At 40.6% G+C, this 21,891-nt stretch overlaps 1 protein-coding gene across 4 annotated transcripts in view; it reads left to right on the top strand.

Moving 5' to 3' along the window:
• Positions 1–21,891, top strand: part of bbs9 (Bardet-Biedl syndrome 9) — a 174,599-nt gene that overhangs the window by 81,471 nt on the left and 71,237 nt on the right. For all 4 annotated transcript variants that reach the window (XM_085292468.1, XM_085292470.1, XM_085292469.1 and 1 more), the window contains 2 exons: positions 10,194–10,376; positions 19,953–20,202. In XM_085292468.1, the coding sequence (XP_085148594.1) occupies positions 10,194–10,376; positions 19,953–20,202 (433 nt within the window). The remainder of the gene's footprint in view (positions 1–10,193; positions 10,377–19,952; positions 20,203–21,891) is intronic.

Here is a 21,891-nt window from a genome sequence, read left to right as displayed (position 1 = left end):
AAGCAGTAGACACCTTAAGTCTGAATTTGCATGTGTGATTGCAACATTTTTGTATTTGCATATTTGCAGCTATGTATCCTGCTTTTGTATGTTTTGAAGTTATGTTGTTCTTAAGGATTTGTGTTCATTTCTGTAAACTGATCTGCCCATATTTAGGACATTTTCTGACTACAGAAAGACAGACATATTCATCCATAAGTAAGAGGAATGAGGGGAGTGAGGGAGGGAGTGCAGCTCTCCCACCCACAACTTATCAGTGGAGAATAAAGCTCTTTGTTCATGACCGTGTGAACACACGTGTCAAAGAAAAGCAGAAGGCCTCTCTCTCAGTCTCACCAGCCCAGAAAAAACACAAGAGTTCAGCTGACTCTTTGTCGGAGTGGGACAGCCTCATAAATCACTGCACAGGGTTAGAGCAGTCATACCGCTGAACGACGGCCTGTTAAAGCATCTCTGACAGCCTTGATTGGGCAGGAGGTCAAAAAAGTAGACTTTTACTTTTTTGTTTAACCAAAGAAACCACATAAACATTAACATGTCTTGTATTTTTTTTTATACATTAGAGGTATTTAGTTAGTTGCTTACAGTCATCTAGATTGTATCAAAGAAAGTGAAACAGTGGATTGGGTATCAGCCTCTAGATCTACATCGCTCATCGTCACTGATCAAGTAATTTTCAGAATGTTATTGAATTTCTTTAGCTAATTAGTTAATAATTATAAGGCATTATAAGGCATTTTTGCCTTATATCTGTTTTTCCTCAAACTGCCCAATTTTCTTTTCTAAATTGCCCAAAACAGTTGATTTAATTGTTTTAGACAAAATGAATCTTTTTTATCAGGTATATAAAAAAATATAATTGTTTACTTACATCTTCTCACATATGCAGTTTACTTATTTTTCTATAAAACTGGATATCATTTTACATTTTAAAACAATTTCCTTGAAAAATATTTCAGTGGCACTTAAGAGGCATGTCCTACCTGCATAGTATTGCAATAATGATTTGCTTGCCTTACTTGAGGTCTGTCCAGAAAATCCAGTATTCATAGTAACAGCAGTGTCCGTAATGTCTGTGAAAACACTATTGGCAGTTATACATTTACCACTCCTCAGTTTAGTCCCTTGCCACTCCGCTATCAGAAGCAATTCAGAAGCCCTTGTTGGGCTGCAAGAATGTACTTCTTGCACTTTTTGATCAGTCCAGGAGTTATCCAGATTAACACCGGTAATGCTGACCTCAAGTCACACTGCAGTGGTTTGGAGCTGAGAGTGCTGCATCTACAATGAGGATTAGCACCTCTAAGACTGAGGCCACAGTTATTATCTAAAAAGGGGTGGACTGCCTCCTCCAGGTATGACTAGTTGCCTAGTTGCTTCAAATGGCGGAGTTATAGTTTCTCGGGGCACCTGTTCACAGTTCGGTGAAATATGAAGTGGGAAACTGACAAATGGAGTGGTTTAGTGCCATCAGTCATAATGACACTGTATCTATCTCTTGGGGTTGTTTGTTATTTATTGATCTGTTGATTTGTTGAGCTGTGGTGAGAAAAAAAGAAAAAAAATCTGAATCTGTGATGTTTTTTTTCTTCTCAGAAAAGAGCTTTCCTGAAACAATCTATGGGTGCATCTTGAAAGACTATAACTCATGGAAGCTCCTCAGTATCCCCTCAGGAGAGCTGGTAGTGGCTTTGGATGTTCAGGCAGGTCTATGTAGACTGTTGCTCCTGCGACCAGGACTTGGATCAGTGCTAAAAGACAGATAGTTGGACGGATGGTTTCCTCCAGCCGATAATGGCATGTTGTCCGTATATATACTAACAAATTATTGTTTTAAGATGATAGGCTCAATGACCTGCACACTAAAATGCAGTAAAATTAATTGTGATTTTTTTTCTATGAGACATTTTGTGCATGATTACTAAAGCTAATTTGCCCGAGTAGATATAAAGTTAAGCATAGATATAAAGACAAACAAAAGAAAAGGATGTGGAAGCCTGGAGTTCATGCTTATCTGGTGGATATGCTCCAAGTCTTTTCCCAGCAGATGATAAACCATGAGAGGTTGGATCAGGTTTGGTTGCCAGATCCTATCACTTTATCCTCTACATCTTTCCTCATTCGGTACTCCATTCAGACTTGAGTAAACAATCTTTTTTTCACCCTACCTTTTATTCTCTGTATTTTATTCAATTTCTTTGTGGCCTCCAAGTTTTTTCTCCCCTCATCTCTCTCATCCCCTTCTGTCTATTACACTCTCTTGCTCTCTCCTCTTGTCTTATCAGTGGGAGTGTAGACAGACAGTGTTATCAACACGGTGTGTGTGTGTGTGCTTGTTTTGACCACAGACAATAGTGGTTACTGTCTGTCTGTCTGGCTATCTGTCTATCAGACACTGGTAGAAGAGATGCTGATCACTCTGTCACTCATCCACCAGATTGCTCTGTCTCCACCGTCCTCGGCATGTCTACCTCCTAACATAACATCTAACTGCCTGACCCTTTCATTTTAGCTCAATCTGCTTTTTTAAAGAAATCATTATTGCCCAGGTTTCTTTTTTTTCACTTCAACATTTTGGTGGTCAAACTGGTTGGTTGCAGTCCTCATATAATGAGTTTTTCCCTCAGACAGTTTGACCTGCAGAGGATCAAACACTGCGCTGCAAACATGACAAACACTGCTAAATGATGCTCAGTAACCAAGCCAAAGTAACTCAAAGTGTACGTTTAATAGTCACAATGAGCGCTATCATTTTCCTGAGCTGACTACGATGTTTAAGGAGGTAAAGACCAAAGTGAAAAGCAGAATATGTTTTTTGGTGATGGACTGAAGACATCAAAAGTATTTGGTACCTCTTTATGTTTGTGTAGTATGATATCATAAGCTAGTGTCTGACACTGCACTGTTTAGGTTAACTCCCTGAAGGTCTCTCTACACCCCTGCACTGTATTTGTGTGCGTGTCTGCAGGTGTTTGGCAGCCAACATCAGGCTCTACAACAGCACAAAGGAACTCTAATGAGACACATATTTAGATATTTGGGCCTCACCACTCGACACACATAAGTGAAACAGTGAATCTGTTACTGTTCTTTCAGTACTGAGGAAATGTGGTCTTGTGTTAGTGAAAGCACATTTGATCGTGAGCAGAACGGATGTTAATGGAAGTCTGTGCGATCGTGAGTGTTTGTGTAAGTGATACTGTGTGTGTGTGTGTGTGTGTGTGTGTGTGTGTGTGTGTGTGTGTGTGTGTGTGTGTGTGTGTATTTAAGATGATTTCAGGAGCTTGTGCCTGTCTATGTAATTGTATCCATTTGTGAGTATGTCTATTAGTCGTCCTGCGTGAGGAAATGGGCTCTGTATTTCCAGCCGTCGTTAAACTGAGATTCTAATTAGCTCTTTAATTAAGACACGGAAACACATGCACGTGCACACACAACCAACTGTAACACATTCATTTGACCTTAGTGTGAACTTTTTCAACTTCGTTCTTCATTTCTTTCTTTATACTCATACTGTAACCCATCTCCTTTACTTCTTTGCTTTCCTGTCCTGTAAAACATTGTTTTGCTCCTGTCCCTGTCTGTGTTTCACTCTCACCCAGCTTGTCTCTCTTTTCCTTGATGCATCGTCCCATAATACCCCGGGCTGAGAGCGATGTGTTCTGCCACGTTGCTTTCTTCCAAACGGACTGCTGTTATTTTCCACTTGCACAGATAGTGCAGCACTGTGTGCACAAAGTCAATTGTGTATTTGTAGGCGCACCTATCTTTAAGTTGTATGTATGCATATGTGTTTTCATATTGGACTGTGTGTGCATGTGTGTGCATGTGTGTGTCTGTGGCTTGGAGTTCATCCATGCTGTTTGCTGCGGCTTACTGAGCAGGAAACATCTAATCTGTCGACTCTGTGGAGGATACGCTCACACAGGAACACACACACAAAAACACTCTGAGCTTTATTTCTTGTCTGTTTCACTTTATGTAAGGATAAAACTCTGGCAGCAGATACCTTTATTTTATTTTTCCACTTGCCGCCATGTTGACTTTTACTAACATTCAGCGATGTTTGACAGAAATGCATTTTTTTTGTGTGCATTTGGCTCGACATTTGTTGCAGAGCCTTTCACAGACTTCACCACTTGATATCTGAGCTGCTACACAAGTGCTTTTGCGCTTTGTGTTGTAAAATTGTCCAAACTTGGCGTTGAGTTATACTGTAGCTGTTGAAAGTCAAACAGGAACAAATTCTACACCAAATTATCAACTGCAGCGCTGGAAGGTCATGGACTGGGTAGCACTTTTCCACCAGTTTTTTAAAGGACATAGTTTGACTAGTTTATGTTTGACATCATATCTGTTAATATTTAACAGCATGTATAATAGTGCTTTTGAAAAGAAAAGTACTGTTAATGTTACTAGTGAGTGACTGACCCGATCCCCGTATATTAAATGTGGGGCAAAGAAATATGTCTGAGTTACTCTAGCAGTTACACAAGTTAGAAATGATGATGGTGTGCAATTTCATTATTGCATATGTCAGAAGATGGGAATGTTAATTGGGTTACAAGATAAATACTGTGATTCTTGACGTTCCAGTGGCTTGTTTGACATCTTACACTGAGTTTATGCTTGCTCTACCACCCTAACAAACAAAGGCGTGCACTAAAAGTGACATCACAGTTGGTGTCTTTGCCATGATTTCATGCCTTGTTGTCATGCTGGCATTAGATGTGTGGCCATGGCTGTCTTGAATACACAAGTGTACAATCGTGACAGTTTTTACCACCATTTCAGTGATATATTGGTGCAGGAGCTCAGAGAGAGCGATGCTTCAACAGCTTCATAAGATGACACATGTGGAGGAAGCTTAAAAACACAGCAGTGTCTTTGCATATGATTTTGACTTCTTGTGCCCCTTTATCAGCACTGATGTGAAGTTTTCTTTCTGAGTAGTGGTACCTGTTGCTCAGGAGAATACTGAACAAGTCCGGCACATGCTCAAGCGCCACTTTGAACTGTGACAGGGCTGTTGTGCATTGTCTTAGTTAATATTATGATGGTGACTTTAGAGTCAGTTTTTTTGTTTTTATAGTTTTTATTTTTCACTGTATAAGTCATATAACTGTATTAAAACAAGGAAATGAAATTACATTAGTGGCATTTCCTGTGTTTTCTTTCTGCTTCATGGGGCATATTTATTTTAAGTTATTGGCCATGTTGGTTATTCTGAGAGATAAGTTGGCCCTGTCTATTTTAAAAAGTTCAAAGTGCTGCTTTCTTTGACCTAAACACTGCGCACTGGAATGATCACTGTAACCATCTTCACATTATGTTAATTCAAAGGAACATGACATTAGCTATATCTTGCTCATCATATATACATGATTTTAAGGGTGCTAGGTTGGTTTATATACTGAGAATAAACTTCATTAGTCAAGCACAGAATTCATTCTGAAACTTTTTCTCCTCCCTTCTTTCCTATGAACAGCATGGCAGCCAAATGTGAATCCTGGGCAGCTAATTCCTAAGTCTAACTTTTTAAATGCTTGTTGCATCTCAGCTTAAATTTAAGAGTCAGTTACATTTTGTTGTGTGTGTGTGTGTGTGTGTGTGTGTGTGTGTGTGTGTGTGTGTGTGTGTGTGTGTTTATATGGATATAGAGTGTGTGCTCTAAATACTGCATTTCCATGGATTTGGTAGATAGGGGTATTGCTAATTTCTGTTTGTGTTTTTCTGTACTTTTCTTGGGTATTTTTCTCAGTACATGTGTGTGCATATCTTTGTGCATTTGTGCGTGAATAGATAAACATGACTGTTTGTGTATGTGTCTGTGTGTGGTTTGCAATCCCCAGAGTAACGTAAAATGTTGGCTTGTATTGGAAGCTTTGTACTCTGTGTTTGCATCTGAACAAGTGAATGGATGGAAGAAATTCTAATAGAGGGAATTTTTCTTTAATAACATCTTTCATAGACTTTCAGTCTTTCCCTCTGACTTTTTTTTTTTTGACGGTCTAGGTTAAAGGGCCATGACGCTGTCACAAACTTGTGCCTTGTCACTGAGATGTAAACCAGGTTTAAGTGCATAAGATGCAGCAGAATGTCCCTTTATGTTTCAAATAGACTCCAGACTTTATTGCAGACACCTCGGGAGGTCGTAACCCCAGCAGCTTCAACTGCAGGTTGTTTAAGGTCACCAGTAGTTCAGCTGCTGACGTACAACTAAATAGCTGTGAGAGGGATGGTGTTGATGTCCAAGTTTAGAATTTTTTTAAGCACCTTTTCTGTCCAGGCTTCCTGGAAGCTGATTTGTATTGGTTATTTGTTTTTAACATTTGTGTATATATTCTGTACATATCTGTGTGTAAATGGATGTGTGTTCACATTTGCATGTTTTTATATCTCTGTTCTGTGTGTGTGTGCGTGTGTGTGTGTGTGTGTGTGTGTGTGTGTGGGGGGGGGGGGTGTTTAGGCTAAATGTGTCTTTGTATTCTCTCAGCTGGCATCAATCAGAGTGTGTGTGTGGAGTCGACCCACTGCCAACAATGAAGCCCTTCACCAAACCTGGAGCCTTTTATCAATACGCACACACAGACGTGCACACATGCACATTTTCAGAGATCTCGAGGGGAAGGTGGATGGGGTTTTGTTTGGATCTTGAGAAGGATGAAGGTAGTCAGTGTGTGTGTCTGTGTGGCTCATGGCAGAAATTTAGCATTAGAGTATAAGGAGTTCATGTACGTGAGTTGTAGCTCGTGAGTGTTTTTAAACGTATATTATTTTTTTTCACAATTCACAAAATTAGACTCCCAAAGATCCAACAGAATTTTGCAATTATTTATTATTTATCTAAATACTCTGAGCAGTGTTCCCAATAAGTGTGCAGAATTTTACAGCTTTTTACCATATGGTTGTACAAGATGCAAGGGAGGAAGAGAGGGAAAAAAATGAAGAGAGCAAGTGAGTCAGAAATAATTTAAATTCGGTCACACTTTTTTAAAAGACTTAAGCCAAGCTTATGTCTTTGTGTACTCATGAAGGTTAGACTGGGTTAGACTGGCAAGACAGTGATGAGAAATAGTTAATCATTTGGCAAGAATGCGTATGCATGTGTGTGCATGTGTGTCTAACTTGAGAGTTGTGAATGACATGGCACCCACAGATGACCTCAGCCTTGAATGAATGCTTGAGTCCTTTTAGGTTTACCACCAAATGAAAGGAAGTGAATTAAGACTTTAACTCTGACTGTTTACACTTAGTGTGCAAGTCTTAGAGGAGGCTCTCGTACCCATGTACTCATGTTTGTAGTTTAGTATTACGCAAATCAAAACGGCTTACTTAAGCAATTGGTGCTTTACCCTAGCATGCACACAGATATACACTCACTCTCTCACTCACTGACTCTCTCTCTCTCTCTCTCTCTCTCTCTCTCTCTCCCCAACACACACACACACACACACACACTTCATTTCTGAGTCTTCCATCTCTGTTTTCGCAGTATCAAATGGCAAGCGCTGAATCCATTTGTCAAACAAACTCCTGGCGTACGTTGGCACTCAGGCCTGCAGATCACTCATTTATCTGAATACACACTCTTCCATTAGTCCCAGATCTGCTTTCACCTCTTCTTTTTCTCTCTCTGTCCGTTCATCTCTCTCCTCCTCCTCCTGCTTCTCTCATTTCCCTCCTTGTCTTCATCCGGCTTGCCCTTTCTTGTTGTCTTCTTATTCATCTGTCTTGCTCTTTCATCGCTTGTTCTCTACTCATCTCCACTCCTCTGTTATTGCAATGATACAGGGATGAAGGGACTGACCCCTCACTGAAGGTCAGAGTTCACATGGTCCTACCACACCTCATATATGTATTCTCTCTCTTTCTGCCTTCTACTGCTGAGCTGTGTACTTGAGTAAACGTTAGAAGAGCTTAACCCTCACTTTTGTGCTGTTTAACCTCATCTTCATTGCAAAGCAAGTATTTCATTCCTCTTTGCTCCCCGTCTATGTTTTTGATTCCCACAATTCTTAAGAAAACATGCCTTCGAAAATACTGCCAACCGAGTGTATGGGCAAGTCATCAGAGCAAGCAGTCTCTACATGTAGAGAACAATTTATTTGAATTCTGCTGTGTTTCGTCTTTTTAGTTTAGTTTATTTTTAAACTTGAGAAAGAAGAAAATCCGTAGTAAACATTCTCTAAATGGGATTTCCAGTGCTCTAACAGGAGAACAGCAGTGCAGTTTGTTCAGAGAAAAAAAAACTAAATCCAGTAGTCTGCAGGAAAGAGCCATAAAGCACAAAGGCTGAAGGGCATGGAAATAATGGACTGGGGTTTATTTCCTCCTGTTGAAGAATATATTGGTAAAGGAAAGAGTGAAAGAATTTTTAAGAAGTTGAAGAAATATTAGAAAAAAATCCTAAAAGGAAGATTTCCACTGGTAATGTTTAATTAATTTACAGAATTGTTGCAGAACTGTCCTGTAAGTAGTGCATTTAAGATGTTATTGTCAAAGCAATGATTTTTAAAAACATACCGAGCATACAGGTGGGAACTTTAAGTGGGTGTTATAATGTGGATATTGAATGCAATATCTTCCAATTGATATGAGTCCTAAAGTGGTAAAATGGTGTGATTTGCATATTACGCATTACCTTTAAGCTGAGAGCTGGTTAGTTATGTAATGAATATACATATATCTACTAACAGGTCATATATCAGTCAGTGCTATTCTTCATTCCCACGTTAAATTAGTCTCTTCAGTTGCTGTCCTGGAAGTTGAGAAATGTTGAAATATGTTGAAATCTTTCTGTTCCCAGTGGTTAATTCACCTGTAGTATCTTGAAGTTGTGAAATGTCAGTTACTTCCTATAATTTCTGGTCACCACAATGCTGTGAATCACTTCCAGTGTAGCTTAACTGACTACTACCAAACTAATGTTTATATGGGTCTTATGGGTCAAGAGTCTTAACCATTCAAGGGAACTAGAATTGGACCCAGATCCACATACCTACTGTGACACCTTCGAGCGTTTTCACCATTGCGAACTTGGTTGCAAAAACCTGGATGTGATGAGGAGGGACACACCCGTTGGCTGATAACTTGTCATTGACGGGTTCCTTGTCATGTAGCCTCACACATGAGATAATCCTCTTTTTTGAAACGCGGTATGATCAAGATTTACAAAACAGAGTTCATTTTTTATTCATTATGTCCCAACATAAGAGACTGAGCCCATGGACTGAGCAAGAACATGTTTAAACAAGAAATAACAGAAAGCTGTTTTCCCATAAACTTCTACTGGACCAGACGTCTTTTTGCAACTACAGCTGTCGCCCTCTAGTGGCCTTAAGATAGAATGCAGATTTAGGCTCTAGCTTCATTGTAAATATACCGGGTTAGCTAAAACTAGACAAGAAAGGAAGGAAGAATCATCCTGTGTGTATAACAGTTTAACAAATGATTTAACTGTCTCTTTCATCTCTGACAAAGCAGTGTGTTTGACTTGCGTTGTAACTAGTAGTCCATCAAAAATCTTGCCAAACATGTCATCCCTACACATTATTTTAAAATTTAATTTCAGATGTTAAAGGCCAAAAGGGAACTGTGAGATCTTAATATTGCAGCAGGGAATTGTGACCCCCGTTATAAAAATAATACACAAAGATGAAGTGGTTCAGGGTGAATTCAGGCTAACACACAGTGAGAGTAATGAAGAAGCTGCAGACTCGATGCTCATAAAACTGTTTACACAGGTTTTGCCACTGATGTTAAGTCTTTGTCTTTGGGGATAAATGGGTGTGTTTTAGAGAAAGTGACCCAGCAAGGCTTTTAGGGATGATTTGTCATTTGGTCCAGCAAGAAAGCAAAGGGGGAAATCTGGCTTTTGTGTCATATTAAGAAAATATAATAATTATGGAGATGACTCAGAAGAAAATACACAAAAATTCAAAATGACTGGAACCAGAGGTCAAGTTGGGTAGCCAGCAGATTTATATTTTTCTTGGCTGACTTTGAAGCATGTTTATAATTTTTGACAAGTATTCAAGTTTTTTATAAAACAAACTGGATCAAGATCAGAGGTGAAGTCACAGCTCCTTAAATGCAAACTGTTGATGTATGAATGCATTTTCATCACCTCTGTATGCAATGGTGATTCTTGTGATGATTAGGAGAGATTTACCAGCTCCTGTCTCCTCCAGGTAATGGCACTGGCAGAGGCTGCAGAGGAGAACCGGGCACTGCTGGAAGAGGCGTTTGTTCGTCTGCGGAGTGCCACACACCTTCTCGTGCTCCTGCTGTCCCTGTGGCAGGGCCTGACCCCCGATCAGACCAGCATCCTGGAGGCCACACTGCTTCCTCTGCTGCAGGACACACCGCAGCTGGTACACAGTCTCTCACTCACGCACACACACACACACGCACGCACGCACGCACGCACACACACACACACACACACACACAGGTATCCATTAACATGTCAGTATCTGTCCATCCATCTGCAGCTTGCTCAGTATACATAGACCCAGCTTAAACACACTCTCTAAAAACTTTTAAAATACATTAAGTACTTCTGGTCTCTGTGGAATACACACACAAACGCACACACACAAACTCAATCACACATTCAGTTTTTAGCACTCAACACTCACCCGTCAGCTCTGCACAGAGTCAGAGTGTGTTCTGTGGTACCTGTTCATAATTTGACCATTAAATCTGATGTGTGTGTGAGTGTGTGTGTGTGTGTGTGTGTGTGTGTGCATGCATGTGTGAATATATATAAAATACACAAATACACGCAAAAGGTCAAGGTCAAAGAAAGGTCCTAGTGTGAATAGATGGCATATTGCTCTTTAAAGAGCCTCTGACTCAGACGTCAAGCTTTGTGTGAGAGTGTGTTTGAATGTGTGTTTGTGCTTATGTGAGCGTGGGTTGTGCACTGCCGTGTTGACAGAGCTCCTCCATTTGCTGCAGTCAGACCACGAAAGATTTGTCACTCCATCGAGACGGCGAGTGCCCACTGTGGGTATGTTTGTATTAGTTTTTCCATAGCTCTGATCAATCCCCTGAACCTCTCATTACCACTGTGTCTATTTCCAGCTTTCGCTAACGGCGCAGAGTTACACACATGCACACAACTGTGCATAAAATATCTTACAGTACGCACACACTGTGATTGTAGACAGAAATAGCGTCAGAGGGTCAGTTGATGAGCCTCGAGGGACTGTGAAAGTAAGTTTGTGTGTGTGTGTGTGTGTGTGTGTGTGTGTGTTATTATAAATGGGATTAATGGCATTAAGTAAATTAGTAGTAATCAGGGTCATGTCCACAACATTAAGACAAACAGGTGGACTGAAGGGTTATTTTAGGAAATTTATATTACCTGATGCAGTGCTGTGACAACATCTATCAAGATTCCAGTGGAGTTTTTATTAAGTTATTAGAACATTTATTTTTCTTTGTGTAACATGTTATTTTGGCTTATTACACCTAGGCACTTCTTTTGTTGAGAGGGAATTGTTATTTTTATTATTTAAGTCAAAATTTTTGAAAACTCTTTTTTCAAAAAACACTAAATCTTCATCTGGACTTTTTACCGTTTCTGTGGGTGGACTGGCGAGGTCATTCCAGGTGAGTACAAGTCCGTCACTCAGTTAGTTCCAGGATTGTCACAGATATGAATAAAGTCTCTGAGGAGAATGGGGGTGGAACAGTTATCAATTCTTCAGCCAAAATGAACGATTGGCTAACTTAGTTAAATATTTCTCCATCTTGAATTCATTAGTAAGTTCCTACACACTCTTCTGTTACCCATTACCCATTTATTGGATCTTTTTCAAATGCAGAACTTTTTTCATTTTTCAGTAAAAATGCAATTTTCATAATTTCAGTTCAGTCTCACTGAGCAGTTTTACCCGCGGAGATGATCCTGATCGAGATACTGTTTTTGGAGAGCAAACTCCAGTACAGCACATGATCCCAAAGTTCTGTTGGTCCACTCATTAAAAATAATAATAAACAGACAAACATGCAATTAAAATTTTTCCTGTAAGGTATGTCCTAGGACAGGACACCAATGTGGCTGCTATTCATAGGTCGCTGCCATTCTGACCCAGATACTTGTGCATACAGTTCATTGTCAGTGTGAACGATGGATGGAGCCACGCTGACATCACTCACGAGAGGGTGGATTTATAATTTATCAGCTGATGCTAATTAGCTTAGTTAGCAAACTAAATTCATAAACGATATGGCTACAATCCACAGACATGCATATCAGGTAACTGGTGCTCAGACTAAAAAAATGCTGGAATTTTAGTCTCCAAAACCAAAGCAATAACTTTTTGGATGCTCTGTACCGCAGTGTAAGTCATAACATTAGTCAGGTAATCCATTAAAAATGCTCATAAAGGCATAAATGCTGCACACACACACACACACACACACACACACACACACACACAGTAAAGAGGTCCAGTTTAATGACTACACCAGGTGGATGAGTTGTAAAAAAAAATTACCAGAGTATTTATGATAGGATAACTGTCCATAGAGGCCAAAACCTTTTTTTTTTTTTTTACCAGGCTGTAAATATGCTTTTTGATGCTGTAAAATTGGCCATTTTAACCTGGCCGTCTATGGGGAATGTCTCCCTTCTGGAGCCAGCATGAAGTGGCACCTAGAGGAACTGTAAATTTTGCCACTTGTGCATTTGCTTCATTTTCAGCTCTGGAGTTTTCCGCTTGGTTTCAAAACAATGACATTTGAAGCTGAACTTTATTTTGGGGATAATGATGAAGTCACAGGTAGTGGAGCTCATATTGAACAACAATTGGTGTCCACTTTAAAAAAAATCATTGTGCACAGCTCTGTGAAAAACCATTGAACATGCACCTGTTGCTGCACCTCTGAGACTGAGACTGTAGAAGACTGAAATATGAAAGTTGAGACATTTTGACAAAGGAGATACTATACACAGCAATCTCTGCTCACTGAAACGCAGAATAACTAAAATATATAATGCAATACCAAATGACCCATGTCACTTTCATATTATGTGATTGGAAAGCACAAAGAATGGCAAAAATCTGTGGCAAAGTTTATGCTTCTCAGGATATTTGGAATTAAGAAGAGGAGTTCTTTTGAGTGCAGGCTCATTACACTGCTTTTTATCTGAAAGAAAATAGAAATATTTATAATAACAAGGTCAAAAACAAGGAGGAGGTGGAGAAAAAAGGAGAAGGAGGAACACCAGAGGAAATGCATCTGTGAGGTATCTAACGAAACGTCTCATTTAGTTGCAGCCAAGCAGAACACCTCCTTTTTCTCTTCATGCATTCCTTCCTCCGTGTCCTCCTCCTACTCTGCTCTCTTTCCCACTTTTCATCCTCATCTCACTCCTCATTGTTTTTCTATTCTCTATTTTTTACACCAGCAGTGTTATCACTCTCCATCATCCCTCCTGCTCTTTTTTTTCTGTTTATACCATAGTGCATTCTTTACCCTCTTTTTCTCACTGTCTCAACACCTCCTGCTTCTGCTTTCCTTCTCTCATTATTTTCCTCCCAGTTTCTTGATACAGTCATAATGCCAGTCTTGCTCAGGCTTCTCACTCTCTGAACTAACACTATAGACCCTAAACTATACATTAGGGCTGCCACGATTTGTCGACTAGTTACGATTACGTCGACTATCAAAATCGTCGACGACTGATTTAATAGTCGACGTGTCGTTTGAAGCTTTGTAAGATCGCAAAAGACGCAGGAATAATAGCAGGATTTAAGAGTGTAATAACGGACTGAAACAGAAGATGGCAGCACAGCATGTACAAGGATGCCAGCTGCCGTTAAACCCCGAAGAAGAAGAAGCAGCTGTGTCCCAGAATTCATAGCGCGGCCCAGCTTAGTTTCCAACAATGGCGGTAGCTAGTTAGTTTTAATATTACTCTTATTATTCTTTCTGGGTCACAAAATAAACGTTTAACATATTTTCAGGCGAGAATGTAGCTGTGTAAATCTCAAATATCGGCTCAGTTTAGCAGGACACCACATATTTTCAAAAGCGCTCCGACGTTTTCGGAGACGTCTGTTACCCACTAGCTCGATAGCTAGCCGGGGGCTAGGTCACTAGCGCCGTGAGAACACCGGACTCCCGGCAAATTGTTTTCAAACCCACCGCCGTCTTTCGCGACTCAGGTTAAATATATATGAGTCACTTAGATAAATTAAAAATGTTGTTGTTTGGCTTTTTTTTTTTTTTTTTTAATTTTATTTGTTCCTGAGTAAATCGGTTTGGCTGAGATTAAAGTTATAGTTTTTACACAGCTGAATAAACGTCAAGCAGACAGCTGATTATCAGAAGTGTGAGATGCTGGAGAATATACTCCGGTGTCCTGTTATATTTTAGATAGCAAGGAGTTTATTAAACTTTACCGAAACAATCTGCAAATTTCATTAAAATTGAATAAACTATCATCTTGTCTTTATTTTTAGTTAGCACCTTAAAAGCTTAAAGCTGTAAGGTAATGATAGTTATATAAGAGCAGATGCTGCTGGTGCAATAAGCTGTAGTTTTACGTCCAGTGGATGATGATCTGATTAGTCGACTAATCGCATAAATAATCGGTGACTAGTCGACTATCAAAATAATCGTTTGTGGCAGCCCTACTATACATCAGCCGTAACTTTAAAACCAGTGATACAAGGCTCCCTGTCCATGTCTCAACAGATATACAGATATAGCTCCTGAAAGTGTTTTGTAGCCTTAAATCACAAATGGTTCTATAAACCTTTTAACAGTGTTAAGACATTTGAAAGAGAATTTTCCCATTCATGATATGGTGGTTTTTTTTTTTTTGTATTCAACCATAATTTTGGGGGTAGACAGCATAGACACTAAAGTTTGCGAATGCAATAACCTGAAAACATGGCGATATAAGAGAAACACGTATGTGAGAATGCTGTTTGTAGATTACAGCTCAGCATTCAATACCATCGTTCCCTCGAAGCTGGACAGGAAACTGCTGGATCTAGGACTGAGCAGCTCCCTCTGCAGCTGGATCCTTAACTTCCTGTCTGACAGACGCCAAGTGGTCAAACTGGGCAGCATCACCTCATCCCCCGTCACACTGAACACTGGTGCTCCACAGGGGTGTGTACTGAGCCCTCTCCTGTACTCACTCTACACCTACGACTGCACGGCTACTAGCAACTCCAACATCATTGTGAAGTTTGCGGATGACACTACAGTGGTGGGTCACTACAGGGAGGAGGTCAGCGCCCTGACCCACTGGTGTCAAGACAGCCATCTCACCCTCAACGTCGCAAAGACAAAGGAGTTGATAGTGGACTTCCGGAGATGCAGAGAAGTACACACCCCCATCACCATCAACGGCGCTGCTGTGGAGAGAGTGAGCAGCTTCCGGTTCCTTGGTGTACATCTGGCTGAGGATCTTACGTGGTCAGTACACATAAACAACACAGTGAAGAAATGGTAAATGGTAAATGGCCTGTATTTATATAGCACTTTACTAGTCCCTAAGGACCCCAAAGCGCTTTACATATCCAGTCATCCATCCACCCATTCACGCACACATTCACACACTGGTGATGGCAAGCTACATTGTAGCCACAGCCACCCTGGCGCGCACTGACAGAGGCGAGGCTGCCGGACACTGGCGCCACCGGGCCCTCTGACCACCACCAGTAGGCAACGGGTGAAGTGTCTTGCCCAAGGACACAACGACCGAGACTGTCCAAGCCGGGGCTCGAACCAGCAACCTTCCGATTACAAGGCAAACTCCCAACTCTTGAGCCACGATCGCCCAGCGCAACAGCGCCTCTTCTTCCTCAGGAGACTGAAAAGATTCGACATGAGCCCCCGTATCCTCAGGACCTTCTACCGCTATGCCATTGAGAGCATCCTCACTGGATGCATCACCACCTGGTATGGCAACAGCACCGCTTACAACCGCAAAGCTCTCCAGAGAGTAGTGCGGTGTTCTGAACGGATAATTGGAGGTGAGCTTCCCTCCCTCCAGGACATCTACAGGAAGCAGTGCCTGAGGAAAGCGGGGAGGATTATCAAGGACTCCAGTCACCCCAGCCATAAACTATTCAGACTACTTCCATCAGGAAGGAGGTTCTGCAGTATCCGGTCCCGTACCAGCAGACTGAGAGACAGCTTTTTCCACCAGGCCATCAGACTGCTGAACACTTCATAGACACCTCACCTCCACTACTGGAACTTCAACATTATGCACTCCACACTGTATATAAATGCCACTTGTTTCAAATTATTATGAAATAAAGAGGTTATATTTGTCCATAATTTCTTGCTTCATATTGTGGATCTGTAGTCAAACCACAGGTTTCTTTATAACATAATAGGCCTTCTGACTCTGAGAGCTTCTGATTGTCAGTAACTAGGCATTTACAGTAAATAGATGTATTAAAGTTGATTGTACCCAGAAGTTAAGGAAAGTAGCTGATGCTGTACTAAATCCACTCTTGATTTGGTCTTAGGATGATTGTGTGGGTAATGTTTCCCCCTGAGACTGACTGTATGGCATTGTTCTCACAGAGCCGTAACTCCGGTCTCTCAAATGGCATTCGCAGTCTTGATGAGGATATCATGACTGCAGAGGGATTGCTTTTTGAACCTTTACCTGTCTCTTTGGGAGTCCTCCAAGGTTGTGTGCTAGACTCTGTTATAATTTATGTATTGCCAGCCTGTAATTCTGCAGTTACACCCAGGGTTTCTCCCTTTGTCAGACCTGATATTCCTGATGCAGTCCATAGGCTTTTTGAGGAAACTATTTAATAAGAAAAAAGAAAAAAAAGGTTTGTCTTTGTTGGTACTTCAACAGTGGAACATTGAAGCTATACAGGTTTAAAGGCCAAACTATTCATAACTGGTTCTGTTTGTCTAAGCTAATAATACCACATGTGCTTTATTTTAATGTGTTTGTTTGTAATGCGGCATAATGCGGAGTTAATGTATGACTCAAAAAATACTTTTCAGTCACGAAGTGTTAACAATTTAGCATCAATTTCTCTCACTCAGTGATGCGATTGGTATTGTTCTCACTGAATATCAGCTTTTTTGTGCACTCAAGAAAAAACAAGGTAAAAATGGCGTTTTAACATTTTGGATAATCATACATTCAGTGTTATTCAACAGGGTACTTTTATTTACTGATGTAATCCGTGTCTATACAGTGTCAATATACACAAAACTAAAGCTTTCCACTCTGAAGTGTTGGTAAAAGTTCAAAAAAGATTCCTTTTTGCTATCATAAACACAAGGAAAATAGAAGCTCTGTCATGCTTCTTTGCTGCTGCACTTGTACAACTTCTCTTTTCAAAAAGTCTTCAAAGACGACCCAATAATACAAAACCTCTCTTGTTTCTTGGTACAGAAAACAAGTTCCTCTTCTATTTCTGCATTAGTGGGAACTTTGCCGTAATTTATCGCTCTGGCCTTGATCCAAAGCCGCTCAGCTCCACCTTTCTTTGCTTCCTTTCTTCTCCTTCAGGAGGATGAATGTCTGCAGTTTAGGTTTAGAGACGTTTAATTTTCTTCCGCAGCATGTGGAACGTATGTTTCAGCGAGCGCGTGCATGAGCATGCCAAGTTTCCACAGAAACCTGCAGTTATGTTGTTCCATTTGATAACCTGGTGAGGTATTGTTGTAAGAATAGGTCACCCACCTCTATCTCGCCTCCTCCTACCCCTCCTCTTTAATTTTTCTCCTTCCAGACTCGTCCAGTGTCTTTTCTTTACTTTTGTCTTTGCTCATCTTTCGGCTTTCCACATGTTAAATTTTTTTTGGTGTCTGCCTTTCCCTCCATCATCATCTCATCTCCTTCAACCCCCCCGACCATTTTCTCTCTCGCTCTTTCGTCCTCTTTTGCTCTCTCTCTCACACTCCTGCATTCTCTCTCTCTCTGTCGCTCTTTCCCCTGTGTCTGTCTGTATCTCTCTGTCATCATCATTACAGGGTTGATTACCTGTCATTATGGCTCATTAGGGGCCTATCAGCATGGCGGCAGGCAGGAGAACGAGAGGTGTGTGTGTGTGTGTGGGGGGGGGTGATGGTGGAGGGGTACCTGTCAACACACCCTTACCCTCCCAACACACACTCACGCACATACCGCATCATCCTCAGACCTACCCATCTAAATCACCCATTCAAATGAGAGATTCTGGGTTCCCTGGTTTTTAGTAGGATGAGTTGGGTATATTCGTGTATGTATGCGTGGGTGAAGGATGAGAGATGGTGAACGGGGACAGCAAAAGACCAAACCCTCCTCACTGTTTTATTACTGTGGCTTTGTGTGTGTGTGCGTGTGTGTTTTCGTTTCTTTCGATTCTGAATGTCTTATCATTTTCTTGCTCTCTCATAAATTCAAAATTCAACAGGGCATCAAATTAAAAGGCTAAAATAGTTTATTCTAACTATTTGTCTCTTCTCCATCACCTTTCCAAAGTCATGCACTCGTGGTTCTTTCCTCCTCATTTCTTACTCTGTTTATGAGTGGATCTGCCTTGAATTAAGAGTTTAATGTATTCTGTTATGCAAATTTGTATCCTCTATTCTTTGCTCTAGCTTCTTTTTGCGCCATCCCTTTTTTACTTTAGTGAAGCACAAATCGAAACTCACACCTCCCAGTCTTAGTTCTACATTGCTAGTTAATAACAGAAACACAAGTTTACAATCTGATAGTATTTATTATTTTCTCTGAATGTTGATTTCTTGTTTCTGAAAACTTACTAAGACAATTACTATAATACAGGCCTTCTGTGTCCATTATGTCATTCTTCTTTCAGCCTGTATCTCAATAATTTAAACATACATTACCAGTCAAAAGTTTGAACACATCTTCTCATTTAAGTGTTTTTCTTTATTTTTACTACTTTCTACTTTGTATATACATATTGAAGACATCAAATATATGAAGCAAGATATATGGGATTATGTAGCAAAGAAAAAATTGATAAATAACTCTAAACTTGTCTGAAATTTTAGATTCCTCAAAGTAGCCACCCTTTGCTTTGTTGACAGTGCTGCAAACCCTTTTCTTAATAAGGGTCATGATTTAGTCACCTGAAATGGTTTTCAGTTCACAGGTGTGCCTTGTCAGGGTTCATTTGGGGAATTTCTTGCCTTCTTGGTTGGGACCATCAGTTGTGTTTTAGTCAGGTTGTTACACAGCTGACAGCCCTATTTGACCACTTTTAGAATTCATATTATGGCAAGAACCAATCAGCTAAGTAAAGAGAAACAACCGTTCATCATTACTTTAAAATTGCTAAAACTTTGAATGTGTCCCCAAGTGCGGTTGCAAACACCATCAAGCGCTACGATGAAACCGGCACACATGAGGACCGTCGCAGGAATGGAAGACCAAGAGTCACCTCTGCTGCTGAGGATAAATTCTTCGGAGTCACCAGCCTCAGAAACCGCAAGTTAACAGCACCTCAGATTAGGGCCCAGATAAATGCCACACAGAGTTCCAGTAGCAGACATATCTCTACATCAACAGAGGAGACTGTGGAAATCAGGCCTTTATGGTCAAATAGCTACTAAGAAACCACTACTAAAGAAAGGCAAAAAGGAGAAGAGATTTGTTTGGGCCAAAAAACACAAGGAATGAACATTAGACCAGTGAAATCTGTGCTTTGGCATGAGATGGATCACAGAGTGAAGGCAAAAGGGGCAAACAAGTGCTCAGCATCTCTGGGAACTCCTTCAAGACTGTTAGAAAACCATTTCAGGTGACGACCTTATGAAGCTCATTGAGAGAAGAGTGTGCAAAGCAGTAAACAAAGCAAAGGGTGGCTGTTTTGAAAAATCTAAAATATTGAACATGTTTTGACACATTCAGTGAGAATCTACAATGTAAATAATCATGAAATGAGTGGTAGTGTATAAGGTAAGCTTCCTATTTCTTTCCACAGGGTTGGGAAGAGAGCTGTGATGCTGCCGTCTCCCACCTCCTACGGACCTGCTTGTCACAGAACCCCAAGGACCAGGCTACTTCTCTGGCGCAGACAGGAGGATCAGTGCTGGGCCTCCCCAGTGACACTGCCCGTCTCAAGAAGCACATCACCCTGCTTTGTGAACGAATCGGCAAAGGGGGGCGTCTCACCCTGGCCTCTGAGGCTAATGTCCAGGTCCCTGCTCAAGTCCAGAATCTCGCTGTTCCTGGTGAGTCATTGGTTTACTTGTCTACATTCCACTTAGACTGACTCAAAATTAGACTCAAAATTTCCTTTTTAATACATTTAGGATGGGATGAAGCGACCCTGAGCCATCTTTCAGTTATGCTACTAAATACTCAGGTTGCCGGGCTACTTCAAGGCCATTGCTGCTGTAAATTAGCACTGTATAAATAAAAATGAATTAAACTTAAGGTAACCCTATTTAAAGGTTGTTACTCTGCCTCTCTGTTGAGTTGTTGGTTTTAGTATTTTAGATAAATGCAACCATGGGATTATAGGATGGGAACTTCCCATTCATCATTTTAGTCAAAATACTTTAATTCTGCTGTCTCTTGCAGAAAACAAACAGTTCCAGCAATGTAAATACTGAAAGATCCAACTAAAGTATCAAAGAATTTGGGAGGGAACTGCATTGCTACCAGATTGCTGACTGAACAGTTTCAGTGGTAAAATCAGTGGTGTGTGTGTGTGTTGTAATCTGTGCATGTTATACTGTGTGCGTGCTGGTGGACAGCCTTGTAAGCTGGTCCCTTGGTGCAGATTTTAAGGCTCAGCAGGCAAAAACACGGACCCTATTCATTTAACACCTTACAGCCAACACAGAGACTCATATTTAAATGCATCAGTACACGCACCCTTGAAATAATATACACAGGTATGTGAAAAAAATAAGAAATAATACCACTACAAACAGGTATACATACACAGCTGCATAAGTTACACAGTGCAGGCACATGCATAAAAAATATACACTCACATAATTTTTGCGAGGTAGACACTCGTAAAATCATGCATATACATGCAAATACATAAACTCTTTCACTCAGGCACCTTATGGATCATTTACTCTTGGCAGAAGTTTTAAAGGACCTTTTGACAGATCATCAGTTACACTCTTCAAGCCCAACCCCTACTGCCTTTCTTACCTCCTTGTACTCTTCCTTCTCTTAACTCTCTTTTATAGTAAAAACCAAAATGTACACCCACCGGTCACTTTAGGTATTCTTTGCTACTATTGGGTTGGACCTTCTTTTGGCTTAATTCTTCATGGCACAGATTCAACAAGGTGCTGGAAACGTTCCTCAGACATTTTGGTCTATATTGACATGACATCACACAGTTAGTGTAGATTTGTTATCTGCACCTTCATGATGTGGTCCATTTCACCACATCCCAAAGGTGCCCTATTGGATTTAGATCTAGAGGCCAGAGCTTATTGACATGGTGCTGGAAACAGCTAAAAGAAGATGGGTACGCTGTGGTCATAAAGGGATGGACTAATTAGCAACAATACTCAGGGGGCGCTGTGTCATTTAAACGATGCTCAGTTGGTACTAATGGTCCCCCATGCCCTTACAAAAGGAACAGCACCCTGAACTGTTAATGCAAGACAGGACGAATCCATGCTTTCATGTTGTTTATGCTAAATTATGACCGTGCTATCCGAGGCAGCAAAAATCAAAACAAATCAGCTCTTCTGCTCTTCAACAGTCTTCTGTTGGTAACCCAGTGCAAAGTGTAGCCTCAGTTTTATGTTTTTAGCTGACAAGATTAGAACCCATTGAGGTCTTCTGCTGGTTATTTGAGTTACTGTTGACTTCCTGTCACTTCTCAATCCCTTATCATTGGGTCAATAGATATATGTATTTACAGACAGACAAACAGACAACAGACA

This window comes from Mchenga conophoros, linkage group LG11 (assembly GCF_057382185.1).
Source record: "Mchenga conophoros isolate Kocher_MC1m ecotype Shallow Benthic linkage group LG11, M_conophoros_male_GT1.1, whole genome shotgun sequence".
Classification (NCBI taxonomy): domain Eukaryota; kingdom Metazoa; phylum Chordata; class Actinopteri; order Cichliformes; family Cichlidae; genus Mchenga; species Mchenga conophoros.
This window is presented reverse-complemented; position numbering and strand designations above follow the sequence as displayed.